The sequence below is a fragment of the Rhamphochromis sp. 'chilingali' genome (assembly GCF_963969265.1).
Source record: "Rhamphochromis sp. 'chilingali' genome assembly, chromosome: 1".
Taxonomy (NCBI): Eukaryota; Metazoa; Chordata; class Actinopteri; order Cichliformes; family Cichlidae; genus Rhamphochromis; species Rhamphochromis sp. 'chilingali'.
In genome coordinates, this window is record NC_137929.1 from 51,511,933 (window position 1) to 51,525,826 (window position 13,894).

The 13,894-nt window shown below is 38.9% G+C and overlaps 1 protein-coding gene across 1 annotated transcript; it reads right to left on the reverse strand.

The window, feature by feature from the left end:
* Positions 1-3,502: 3,502 nt before the first annotated feature.
* Positions 3,503-13,445, reverse strand: LOC308405066 (uncharacterized protein). The gene is made up of 4 exons (XM_080895475.1): positions 12,710-13,445; positions 4,041-4,175; positions 3,744-3,855; positions 3,503-3,670 (listed from the first exon to the last, which is right to left on the reverse strand). Exon 1 carries the CDS (start codon positions 13,421-13,423, stop codon positions 12,728-12,730), a length of 696 nt encoding a protein of 231 aa, XP_080751601.1. The 5' UTR covers positions 13,424-13,445; the 3' UTR covers positions 3,503-3,670; positions 3,744-3,855; positions 4,041-4,175; positions 12,710-12,727.
* Between the last annotated feature and the right edge of the window lie 449 nt (positions 13,446-13,894).

Genomic DNA, 13,894 nt, shown 5'->3' on the forward strand with positions numbered 1-13,894 from the left:
AACAAATGCTTTAAGGTGATACTGTGATACTGTGCAAAGGAGGTAACACCTCAAATCTGATGAAACACCTGGCGACGTATAGCATTTTGTTAAAAGCCGAGAAATTTGCCGTATTTGATAGCTTGCTGCGAGACCTCACACCGTGCACATCTACTACGGGTGTGGTGCCTGTTATCGGACCCGGAGTTAGCAACATTCCCCAAAAACCCGAAGAGGAGAGTCCTGGCCCCTAGCCCTGCTAGTGTAGCAGAAATGATCACAGATGATGATGGCAGCAGCAGCCGTTCTTCTCTGCGTGAGTAGCTTAATGTTGTCCGTGTGTAATTTACGTTGAGTAGGCTAACCACGTTATTACATTAATGCATGTAAGGTGAACTAGCAAACATCATCATAGCTACATGCGGCTGTCTTCTTGTTTGATGGCAGATACTCCCTTCACCCTGGCCAAAAAGGCTAAAATGACCAAAGAAAAAGTGGAAAAATGCTAAACATGAGAGGTTTTAGGACAGAGTTTGTGTTTTTTTCCATTGTTTAAGCACTGCTTCCAGCCAAGAGTGATACCATATATGCCCCATAGCTGCAGAAAAGGTTGACATTGTTATCTTTTTACAAAAAAACAGCTGAACACGAGAGGTTTTTGGACCAGTTTTGTGTTCTCCATTCTTTAAGCACCGGTTCGAGCACCGTTTAAGCACCGGCACCGTTTCAAAAGTACCGGTTTGGTACTGGTATCGGATAAAACCTAAACGATACCCATCCCTACTCATGACCTAAAAACAATCCAAAATTTCCATCAAGGGGCTTTTATAATATGTATATTAAATATATTTCTGCAATTTATCTTAACAGTGGTATATGTGGCAGATACATTCACCATATTGGGCTGATTTTGTTTTTTGAAAGTAAACAATGATGTCATGATCCTGGGTCGTTGAGCCAGCAACCATGTGAACTGTTGTGCTATCAGTCCCCGAGCCGGCCCCCTGAACTATGTTTTGGACTCTGCTCCTGTGAGTGTATTATGGACGCTTTGTTTGGACTCCTGGGGGCTCTTGTTTTGTTCTGTTCCTGGCCCTCCGTCCTGAATCACCTGGATCTGGTGGTGTATTTTGAGGCTGTCGGGAGCCAGCCGGCGGGTGGTGGTGGTGGTACTGTCATGATCCTGGGTCGTTTACCCAGTGTTTTGTGTTTCATTTTGGATTCATCTTATGTTTTGTGGTAATTTTTATTTTGTATTAGTGCTTAGGGTTTGGTTCTTCTGTGTAGCGCTTTAGTGTTCTCCCTCCTTTGCTCTGTTTGTGTCCCTGAGTTTGTCTTTGTGAATTTCCTGTTTTACTTTGAAGTTCTGTGTCTGTTATCACTGTGTCAGCTTGTGTCTTCCTGTCATCTTGTGAATTAGGATCAGCTGTGCTCCTCTCCTGTGTGCCATTACCTGATTACCTTGTGTGTGTATATATAGTGGGTGTCAGTCAGTGTTCCTTGTCGGTTTGTCTGTGTCACTCTGTGTTATTTTGGTGTTTCTCTGCCCCTCGCCTCGTGTCCTCCCTTTGTGTTATGATTTCAGGTTTGGTTTTTAGTTTTCCCAGTTTAGGTTTTGCTTAGCTTGTTACTCATTTCCTGTTTGTCACTTTGCAACACTGTAAATAAAACCTCACTCGCATCTCCATCGCTGTCTGCAACTTGGGTCCTCATTCACTCCATCACACGACTGGTGCCCCAGCCGTGACAAATAAAGTTGGAATTATTTTCTTAAAAATAAAACATATAATTATTGCTTTGTTGTTTTTAAATATATTTTTTTTAAAATTACACACCAACACAAATTCTCCTGTGTGAAGAGCTTGTCACCTCAAAGCTCCCCTGGGTTTACTGAAGTACACAACACTCTCGTCCTGAAAACGCCGGACTTGACCCTAGCTCATGTTTAAATAGAATCTTCTTGGAATGTAACGATTTAGACAGACAAGCATTCTAATGTTTAGTTTCCCCAAACCAGTCCACCAGAAATACACACCCAGCAGGCTAAAATCTGATCTTTGAGCAACTTCAACCTTATCAGATTGGAAGTTTCCAACAGGAATGGTAAAATATCTTCTTGTAAGACAACAGAAGATCAGAGAATTGTGCCCCAAGGCCTGAACAGTATTCAAGGTTATTAGGAAGCTGAAAAACAGAAGAAACAACTATAGGAAAATAACACATAAGACCAAACAATTTAATGGAACTTGGAGCCTAATTCAATAAACACTGCTTTGTTTCACTGAAATCTGACACAGCCCAAAATATCTAAACATACAAAGATATGTTTCTCAGACGTGTGTGGTCTAAAAAGTGAACTCAACCCGTTAGAAATGTTGCTAAAGTCATGAAAGTTCCTTCTCTCTTTTTCTTTTCCAAGATTGCTTGATAAATTTTCTATAGGCTCCTCTTGTTCAGGTTTTTCTTTTATCTGTTTATTTCTTCATTTCCATTCGTGTTCTTTTTGTGCTACTACATTATTTGTGGTATACAGTTTGACATGTCTGAGGCAGGACAGGCAGAAAAAAGAGAGGGGTGTAGGGGTATGTAATAAAAAGATACAACATAAATAGAAATGCACAATGTGTGTGTGTGTGTGTGTGTGTGTGTGTGTGTGTGTGTGTGTGTGTGTGTGTGTGTGTGTGTGTGTGTGTGTGTGTGTGTGTGTGTGTGAAAGAGAGAGAGAGAGGGCCAAGTGTGAGTTTGTATGTGTCTTTCCTAGGGTAGCATTGCATTGGTACCTTACATTGGCAATAGTAGGGTAGCACAGCTCTTGTTTATACAAGCACTCTCATGCAGTAGTAATGACTTGAACAATAGCCATTTTGTTTCCTTTTCTTTGGCACATGCACTGAAATGTTCTGCAGAGAGAAAAGAGTATGATGCAACTACAGCCCAGCCCATACAGCAGTATATTAATGACTAACCTTATATTGCAGTTGTTCTCCTCACTGAATTTTGGTCCGATTACAGCAACCTCCCATGCAGTTACATTTGTTCCTAACCCTTTGGGAACGCTCATGTTAACTTTTATCAAGTGGAAAAAAGTTAGCATTCATCCCCCAGCTTCACTGTGTTTATATTATGCTAACCATAGCTGTGTAGCTAGCCACCATATAGCACATCATTATATACCAGCTAGCCCAACTTCAGTAACCCTACAAACGCCACTTAAAAAAAGATTTCCAGATTTTCTATTATATTCCATGACTTTGTAGCTCCAGATGTTGCAAATATTAAACCACACAGTGATAGTTGCAGAACTGTACATATTCTGAAGTACATATTGCAAAGCTTTAATGAATTTAAGACAGATTAATGACACACCTTCATTCAATGCTCTTTTTTTTATTGATTTAGAAGATGAGAGATAAGAGTTCAGTCTACATCTAAATGAAACTGGGCTAAAAGCATTCTTTCCACAACAAATTCATTTCTCTTGTATTAAGTGACAACCCAGCTCTTGTTTATGTTACTTGTCGCTTCATTCCTTGCGTAGCATTACAGCAATAAAGGAGATAAAAGATGTATAATGACACACAGATTCTTCAGGTGATATCTTGTGTGAAGTATTTGTGCTTTCATCAGATTTTCTTGGCGCAGACAGATGGAATAACAGATTCACAGCCACCGTCATCCCAGCACTTTTTGTCTGTAAGTACCAAAAACCTAGTTAGTGCTAAGTAAACACATGATTATTTTATCATGACCACACAGTGATTTACCTGACCAATTTACATATGCACAGTTCTGATTGCCCTGAAAGTTATCAGGCTGTCCAGTACACCAGTTTGTGTATTTGAGAGGGGTCCCATCACTCCAAAACCAAAACTTTTCCTGGGAAACACAAAACAATAAATTATACTTTCTAAAAAAAAGGCACATTGATACATTGATAGTTTTCTTTCGTCTTTTGTCTATTTAGGCACCAAAAAACCCTTTTTGTTTTGTGCATGTGGAATTCTTTTTTATTCTTGTTTTTCTTAATTTCCTGGTGAATAACTTTGTGTATGTTAGCATACCTTTATTGCATCCGAAGCGCCAATCCAAGCAGGTCCATCATGCTGAATAGCATCAGATATCAGCCTCTGAATCATCTGGTACTCCTCAAGGCTTTGCATAGATGCAAGGTTTGCATTCATGGACTGACAGTTTATCTACAGCGAAGAAACAGCAGAATTGCCAAAAAAAAATTTTTTTCTTTACATTGGTAAACATATATATATATATATATATATATATATATATATATATATATATATATATATATATTATAGCTGTCGAAATTAACGCGTTAATTGCGATAATTAAATTTTGGAATCAATTACGTTAGAATATTTAACTATTTAGCGCAACACGCAGATAAAAAAAAAAAAAAAAAGTCGCTCCCATAATTCCACTTGATTTGTTTACCGCGCCACTGAAAATGGAGAAGCAGGAACAGGATGGCCTTCTGGATGGGGAATTTAAATACAAGAATAACATAGATGGGACAATAAACAAACGCGTTGTAATTTGCACTCACTGTAGTAAAGAGTTTCAATTTCACCGTTCAAATTCGACCTTAAAATACCACCTTAATGCCAAACACGCGTTTATCGGGGCAGCAGCTTCACCCGGCCTGCGTCAGACCACTCTTAGTGAACGCAGGCCACTCGGTAAGTCTTCTTTGGACAAACTGACCGACAATATAGCCAAATGGATAGCAAAGGACTGTAGACCGCTAAGCATTGTGGAGGACAAGGGCTTTGCGGATGTTTTAAAGGTTGCATCTCAGGACGCGTCCTACAAGCCCCCAGCGAGAAGCACAATAACAATTTGAATCCACGAACTGTATGAAACGGAGAAAAAGAAAAAAGAAGAGGCTTTAGTTCACACAGAATGTGTGGCTCTGACAGGAGACCACTGGACATCATTGAGTAATGACAATTACCTGGGAGTTACTGCGCATTTAATCACTGAAGCCTGGGGTCTGACATCCTTTGCGCTGACTATAATGAAAACGGAAGAGCGGCACTTTGCGGACGCTTGTGCAGAGCAGTTCCAGACTGTTGCTCGCAGGTGGAGAATTGAGGAGAAGGTGACAACAGTAGGCACGGACAGTGCGCGCAATATGATCGCCGCGGCTCGCATCATGCCATTCAATCACATGCCGTGTACTGCGCACATTCTACAGAGATGCATCACAGTGAGTCTCGCAGACAGTGGCTTTGTCACTGCGCTGGCCAAATGCCGCAAAATTGTTGGCCATTTTAAGCACAGCCCAGCAAACACAGCAGAGCTGAACGCAGAGCAGGTGTCACTGGGGCGCAAGCAGGAGCCGTTGGCCCAGGACGTGCCTACACGCTGGAACTCAACGCTGGAGATGGTGAAGCGCTTGATCCGCAACCAAACTGCAGTAACCGCGACTCTGGATAAACAAAAGCATAAACTTGTCCTCCTGACGCCTCCAGAGTGGGACAAACTCCAGAGACTGGAGACACTTCTAGAGCCCTGCAGGTGAGCCTGTCATTGTGACCATAATTGTAGGTTTAGATTAAATTTATCAAACATACATCTTAAATCAGTTTTGTTATTATGAAAATGTCTTAATACCTAGTAATAAAAAGCTTTTTTTAATTTGCTGTCTTATCTGTGTGTGTGTGTGTGTGTGTGTGTGTGTGTGTGTGTGTGTGTGTGTGTGTGTGTGTGTGTGTGTGTGTGTGTGTGTGTGTGTGTGTGTGTATTCCACTGCAGATATGTGACTGAACTGCTGGGAGGAGAGGCCTACGTCTCCTGCTCTGTAGTTCTACCAGCCTTCTGCCACCTGCGCCGTGTCATGGAAGTAACTGATGAGGACCCTGCATATGTGGTGAGGTTTAAAGAGAAGTTTAAGGAAGACCTTGCTTCCCGCCAGGAACATACCAACTATGCATGGCTCCAGATCGCAACTGCACTGGACCCACGTTTTAAAGACCTACGCAGTGTGCCCAAGACTGACAGAGAAGCAGTGTGGACCACACTGGCAGGCATGCTGCATGAAGACTCTCCTAGAAGATCACACACTGCAGAAGAAGGTCCAGCCAAGAAGAGGCTGAGCCTGCTGCAGATGGACTCTGACTCTGAGTCAGAGGAGGAGGTACAGCAGGACAGAGCCATACAGCGCTACAGAGCAGAGCCCTGCACTGCCTTAGAGGACTGTCCCTTACAGTGGTGGGCAGCTCATGCAGGAGCCCACAGCCAGCTGGCCCGCCTTGCTCGCAGATACCTGGCCACTCCTGCCTCCACAGTGCCCTGTGAGAGGCTGTTCTCTGTAGCAGGGCACATTGTGAACAAGAAGAGGTCTGCTCTGCACTCAGAGAACGTGGACAAGTTGGTTTGTCTCAGCAACTGGCTGAAGGATGAGTAGACCAGAGGACCGTGTGTATAGAGCTTGTTCTATGGTTGAATGTGATTTAAACAATACTTTTCACTGTTGTTCATATTTATTTTGCACTAATCTACCTTACCCAAAAGGATGATTGGAGATTTTTTCTATTTTGCCTGTTGAATTAGGCCTATGTTCTGTGAACTTGAAGATGTATATGGATAAAACAATGTGCTAGATTTAAATGGGTGGAAAACATTCAGTAAAAATCCCTCACAATTATTTGAAGCCCTGTTCTGCTTGTACTGCTTGTACTCACAATTAATAATAAATAAAACAAACAAGTGTGTTAAAAACCACTATCTGTCCCGATTTTTACACATATATACACATATACACATATATTTCGAGTTGCGATTAATCAATTTTTAGGCTGTGATTAATTCGCTTCCAGCACAACACCCAGCCTACGTCAGAACACGCTGAGTGAACGCAGGCCACTCAGCGTGGTCTTAGCATTAAATAACACTAACAAGTGTGTAAAAATCCGCTATCTGTCCGTATGTTTGCACACATTTTGGTCATATTTCGAGTTGCAATTAATCATGATTAATTAATTTTTAGGCTGTGATTAATCTGATTAAAAATTTTAATCATTTGACAGCCCTAATATATATATATATATATATATTTTTTTTATTAGGGGTGCAACGATACACAAAATTCACGGTATCAGTTCGGTTCGATACTTTGGTGTCACGGTCACTAGCATCCTGGAGCACTTCTGTTGTGTTTTGTACGTGTTTTGAAGTTTGTACCTGCTTTGTCTCTAGGAGCCACCATAAATATACTTTAATTTATTCACTCCACATAAAATGTAATAAATAAATCATATAATACAAAAAACCAACTATTCACATTTAAACTTTTAACTATTTAAATTTTCAGCTTTTTCCTTTTAAACAAATGTAAAGTGAAACAACACTGCAAACCACAACACAATTAATTATAAATTATAATATGAAAACAAAAACAAGATGCATATTCTCTGTCATATGGACCTGCATGAATAAACTTTCTGAATCCTTTATCATACACAACTGAAAATAGTTGTGGATGATTACTATACCTTTCTAATGTTGTCTCTAATATTGTTGTCCCTGGCTCTTTACGCTCTCTTTCCCTCCCGCTCTGTTCCTGTGCTACTGCGAGTATAACTACCGCCCCTCCCCCCCTCTTCCCAGTGCAAAGCCCAAGCGAAAAAAAGTGCGAGAGAGAGAAAGAAAAAAACCCACGGCTTGCGATAAGGAGCTGGTTTGAGTCGTTCACGTCAAAGATCCGGCTCTAAGAGCCATTTCGTTCGCAACCGACACATCACTACTGGCTATTGACCAAAAGAGTGAGACTGCAAGCAGCCAACATTAGTTTTCTCCAAATAGCATTTGTTTTCTCCCTTAATGTCCTTAATGGTGAAGAGTTCAGACATTCAAAAAGGAACGAGAGTATAGCTGCTCTTCATCCACATCAAAAGGAGCCAGATGATGTGGATATCTCTTGGGTACCTCCTGGGTCAGTTGTTCCAGGCATCTCCTAGGAGTCTCTGGGACAAACCCAGGACTTGATGGATCATGCAGATTACATCTCTTGGCTGGCCCCGGAATGTCACTGTTTATCTGGATGAGCTTGAAGATGTGGTCGGGGAGAGGGACGTCTTAAACTTCTTAAACTTTTCTATTTAGTTTACTGCTCCCACCCACTACAGCAACAATAAGCAGCAGAAAATAAATCACTGGATGGATGGATGAATTGTTTTGTGTGCAAATGTCATCAGAATGTAAGTATTGTTGTTGTGAAACATCAATTTAAGAGCAGTTGTTGATCCTGAAGATGATACTTAATAACCTAAGTATCAGAGAAAACATTTTCAGAATAACTCATTGGTGATAATGACTGATATTACCTCAGCCTGAGCCCAGCTCATGGGCTTAGCAACATAGATGAAGCACTGGTTGTAGTACTCAGTCCAACCACAGGGACAAGATGGGGACTTCTTCACAAGATACCATTCTCCTATTGACAAACAACATGATTTTGAATTGATTCATTGTATGTGATAAACTGGTTTCATTGACACTAGTAATGCGGGTGCAACGATACACAAAATTCACAGTTCGGTTCGGTTCGATACTTTGGTGTCACGGTTCGATATTTTTTCAATACAAAAAAGTGTTCATGCCTTTTTAATTTGTCATTTATTAAAGTTATAAATATATATTTTAACTGAAAAGCACAGTTTTTAAATTTAACGTTGCTGAAACAACAAAATAATAAAAAATTTAATCTATCCGATCGAGAAATCACTCATCTTTGGAAAAGAGAGTTTATTACGGAGAAATGGCTCTTTCCAAAATAAAAGCTATACTATATGCTTCTTCTGGGCTATACTCTCAGCAGCATATTAAACATATCAGGTCCCCATAAGGAGAATCATGTGCTAACGGCTGTCTAAATGACTCGGGTAAAGTTTGTAGCATGCTTGCCTGTTCTTTTTGTCTGCTTCCACTTGTCTTTGCACTAGGATGCTGTCAGAGTAAATGTGCAGTCATATTCATTGTGTTCCCACTAGTGCTGTCAGCGTTAATCTCGTTGAAATGACGTTAACGCCACAACATGGCAAATCTCCGTGTGTGGGGCTGGACGGTGTCAACACGTTAACAAGCAAACTGTTTTACTTTTGTCCATGACACGCTTACCATCAGGGTCATGCTTGATTGATTGATTGATTGAATCTTTATTTTGAACATGTTGAAAAAGTATAAAAAAAAATAGAATTAAAAGAGACAAATGAACAAAGCAAACAAAAGGAAAACGAGCAACCACAACTCCAAATAACGTCCATGTTCAAAAAGGAGCAGGAAGAAGCATAAGCTTATTTAATCCCACCCCTTTTCCACTATCTAGTATCAATAGACTACAGAAATACCTCCTTGCAATTACATTATATGTTATGTGTAATTTTTTTTTTTTTTTTTTTAAATATATACACATATATGTTTCTATCTATCCATACATACGTATATACACACATACGCACATATACACATTTTCAATAACCCCATTAACACCTCAAGGATACACAGCCTACAATTATATATATATATCCATACCAACAAACCCGTGCATGCGCACACACATGAAAATATTAGACAAGAACACCCTATCAAATCTCTACCTTTTCCCTGTACCCTGTAAAAACCATATCCTTAAACCGCTTTTTAAACTGCGCCATGCTTGGACATTGCTTCATATCTTTACTTAGTCTGTTCCACAGCTTCACTCCACACACAGAGATGCAAAAACTTTTTAATGTTGTACGGATACGAGGATGTTTTAAATTTAATTCCCCCCTCAAATTGTATCCCCGTTCCCTTTTAGAAAACATTTTTAGAATATTGTCAGGAAGCAGGTTATTTATTGCTTTATATATAATTTGTGCTGTGAGAAAATGAACCAGATCTGTGAATTTTAGAATTTTTGATTTTAAGAATAGTGGATTTGTATGATCTCTGTAACCAGTTTTATGGATTATCCTTATGGCCCTTTTTTGTAATATAAAGATTGATGATAGCGAACATTTGTAAGTATTGCCCCAAACCTCTGCACAGTAATTCAAATACGGTGCAATCAGGGAACAATAGAGAATGTGGAGTGATTTGTGGTCCAGAATGTGTTTTACTTTACTCAAGATTGAGACACTTCTTGAAATTTTGTTATGTATTTGATTTATATGAGACTTCCAGTTTAATTTATCATCTATAATCACACCAAGAAACTTATGTTCAAGTACTCTTTCAATTTCCACACCATCTACATGAATCTGCACTTGTGCATTTCTAAGGGAATTCCCAAATAAGATAATTTTAGTTTTACTTAGATTTAGCGATAGTTTGTTCCTGTTAAACCATTTTTTAATTTTGCACATTTCTGAAGTAATTGTATCCAGCAGCTCCTTTAGATTCCCCCCAGAACAAAAAATATTTGTGTCATCTGCAAATAATACTAATTTTAATATATCAGATGCCTTACAAATATCATTTATATAAATAATAAATAATTTTGGACCCAGTACAGAGCCTTGTGGAACACCACAAGCAATGTCCAAGCATGATTAGGAATGGACACCCAGCTTCACAAATTGTTTCCGGTCACTTAAATAATTTTTCACCCATTGCAGTACAACCCCCCTAATCCCATACCGTTCCAGTTTATTAATTAATATGTCATGATTGATTGTGTCGAATGCTTTCTTGAGATCCAGAAATACTCCAGCTGCATACTGTTTCTGATCTATAGCATTCGTAATCTCCTCAATTGATTCGATTAATGCCAGAGATGTTGATCTTTTTGATCTGAATCCATATTGACTGTCAGAGAGTAATTTATATTTATCTAAGAATTTGTCTAATCATTTATTAAACAGGTTTTCTAGGATTTTGGAGAATTGTGGTAGTAAAGAAACAGGCCTGTAATTTGTGAAGTGGCGTCTATCCCCGGTTTCATACAGCGGCACAACTTTAGCTATTTTCATTTTGTTTGGCACTTTTCCCGTCTGAAATGATAAGTTGCAAATATATGTTAGAGGTCCTACAATTCCTTCAATGACCTTCTTGACGATTTTCATGTCAATATCATTACAATCAGTAGATGTTTTATATTTACACATGTGTACAATGTCAATTATTTCTTTTTCCTCCACTGATGTGAGGAACATTGAGTTAGGGTTCCTATCAATCAGGTTTTCACTACAGTCTACTGATGGCAGTGACTCAGGAATTTGTTCTGCCAGTTTTGGTCCAATATTTACAAAATAATGATTAAAGCTGTTGACCTTATCAGCAGTGTTTTCCATAATATTGCCATTATCGATAAAGTATTGTGGATAACTTTGTTGTCCAGAATTATTTTTGATGATACCGTTTAAAACATCCCATATTCCTTTCATATTATGTTTATTGTTGTTCAATATTTTACTATAATACTCCTTTCTACATACACGTATAATATTGGTCAACTTATTTTTGTATTTTTTATATTTATTTTCAGCATCTTTTGTTCTTTGTTTTAGGTATTCCCTATAGAGTGTATTTTTCTTTTTACATGCATTTTGTAAACCCTTAGTGAGCCATGGTCTATCTGAATATTTGTGCTTTCTGTTGTATTTTATTGTTGGACAGTTTTTATCGTACAACTCCATGAATATTCTTAAAAATATGCCATATGCAATATCAATATCAGCTTCTTTGTACACATTGTCCCAGTCCTGATTTAATAGATCGTTCTTAAATGCAGTCATCGTTTCTTCCGTCCTTACACGTCTGTATCTCAGTTGTTCTTCATGCTGATTTTTCTTATAATTAGTGTCATAAACTGCAAAAACTGGTAGGTGATCACTGATGTCATTAATTAATAATCCGCTCACAATGTTGTTTTCCATATTGTTAGTGAAAATATTGTCAAGTAAGGTGGCACAATGTGGTGTAATTCTGCTAGGCCTGGTTATTTTAGGATGTAAACTCAAACTGTACATAGTGTTTAGGAATTCGTCGCTCATTTTATGCTTTTTTGGATTCAACAGGTCAATATTAAAATCACCACAGATAAACATAACTTTTTGATTTGTTTTAGAGAATATTTCCTCTATGAAGTCATTAAATACTTGAATACTAGAGCCAGGTGTTCTATATATACAGCTAATTATTACATTTTTTTCTTTTTCCTTATAAATTTCAATTGTTATACATTCTAGTAAATTATCAATTACAGTTGTCATACTTTCTACTACCTTGTAGTTTAGGTTTTTATCCACATACACAGCTACTCCCCCTCCACTCTTGTTCCTTCTATTTACAAAATTCACTTCATATCCCTCCAGTCCAAAGTCCATTCCTTTCTCCGCATTGATCCATGTTTCAGAAATGGCAATAATTCCAAATGGATTTGTCAACTCATTTAGATATTCCTTTATATTGTTGAAGTTGGCATACAGACTTCTGCTATTAAAATGGATTATTGATAATTTATTTTCCGTGTTGATGGTGTGCTTAAACTGTTCATCAGTGAAGTAGCAGCAGTTACAGCTGATGTTGTAGAAGAAATTATTTTCCGGGTCTATATCCTTTTCTAAGTCTAGAACATTATGGTCTGTGTATCGAAATGTTCTCAGTTCCAGATTATCATAAAGAGAATTCCAATGAGTTATGTTGATATTGTTGCCGGATGCAGATGAAGTTCTTTTGGACTGTGCCATGTGTTGTGTTGTGTGTCACGTCACATGTGTATTCATACCTCCAGAGTAAGTTGACCTCAGTATTTGTCCAGCTCTTCCATATTTCTGATGACCAACACTTTGGCTTGTTCCGGTGTTCCATTGAGTTTAATGAATACTTTGCAGTTGGTGGTCCATGTATTTTGAATTTTTCCCTGTTTCTTCAAGTAACGTGCTTTCCTGGCAATGTCCGCATTTCTTTTTATCAGATGTTCGTTCATGAAGACATCGGATCCTTTCAGTTTCTTTCCTTGTTTTAACAGTGCTGTTTTCTGTTTTCTGTTTGCAAATCTCACAATGATGGCTGGTTTGTCACTGTCATTTTTTCGGGGTAGAGGGTGGCAAGCCTCAATGTTGTTATAATCCACTTCCACACCTTTGGACCGTAGAAAGGTAACCACTTGATGCTCCGTGGAGTTGACATCTTCCTCTCCTGGCCCTCCTACATTGTCAGTGGCGACCGCCCGGGCGTATGACCGGGGTTTGATGCGAAGCCCCGTGATGATAACATCGTTCATCCGGGTGTACTGCTCCAAATCTGCCACTCTGTTCTCCAGGTACGCCAGCCGCCGATCCTTCTCGGCGTTCTGGATGCGGAGAGCCTTAACTTCCTCGACCAGGTCCAGGATGGCTTTCTGCTGCAGTTTGACAGTAGAAATCTCCTCTGTCATAAACTCCAGCGACTTCTTAATATCGTCTCCTTCCTCGGCTGACAGAACTTTTTTCGGGCCCATGCTGAGAGACGCTCTTGTAGCTTTGCCGTGACGACCGGCTAGCTAGTTGATGCTTTCGTGCTTCACATGAAAACCAAAATAGTTCCAAACGACAGATCTGAATGAAGGTTTGATTTCAAAATCAATACGAGTTGCACCCCTGTTGCACCCCTACTGCTTACAATATCCATAATTAGAATCTGAATAAAAAAACAAAACAATTATTAGATATGTTTGGTTTAATTTGATCAAATAAGCCTTTAACATCATTGTATTTACCACAGACTTTGCAGATTAACATGAAAATATTATGTGGTGTTTAAACTATACATTTAAAATGTTCTTTATGAGCAAATATGTATTCCAACAACTGCCTCCAAGTAATTCTGTAAAAAGAAAAATAGACATTATATCATATTTAGGAAAGTTGTTTTTTATGGTTGCGGTTAAAGATAGAAACTCTAGAGGCTTTTATGGCGGTTTAGAATTTAA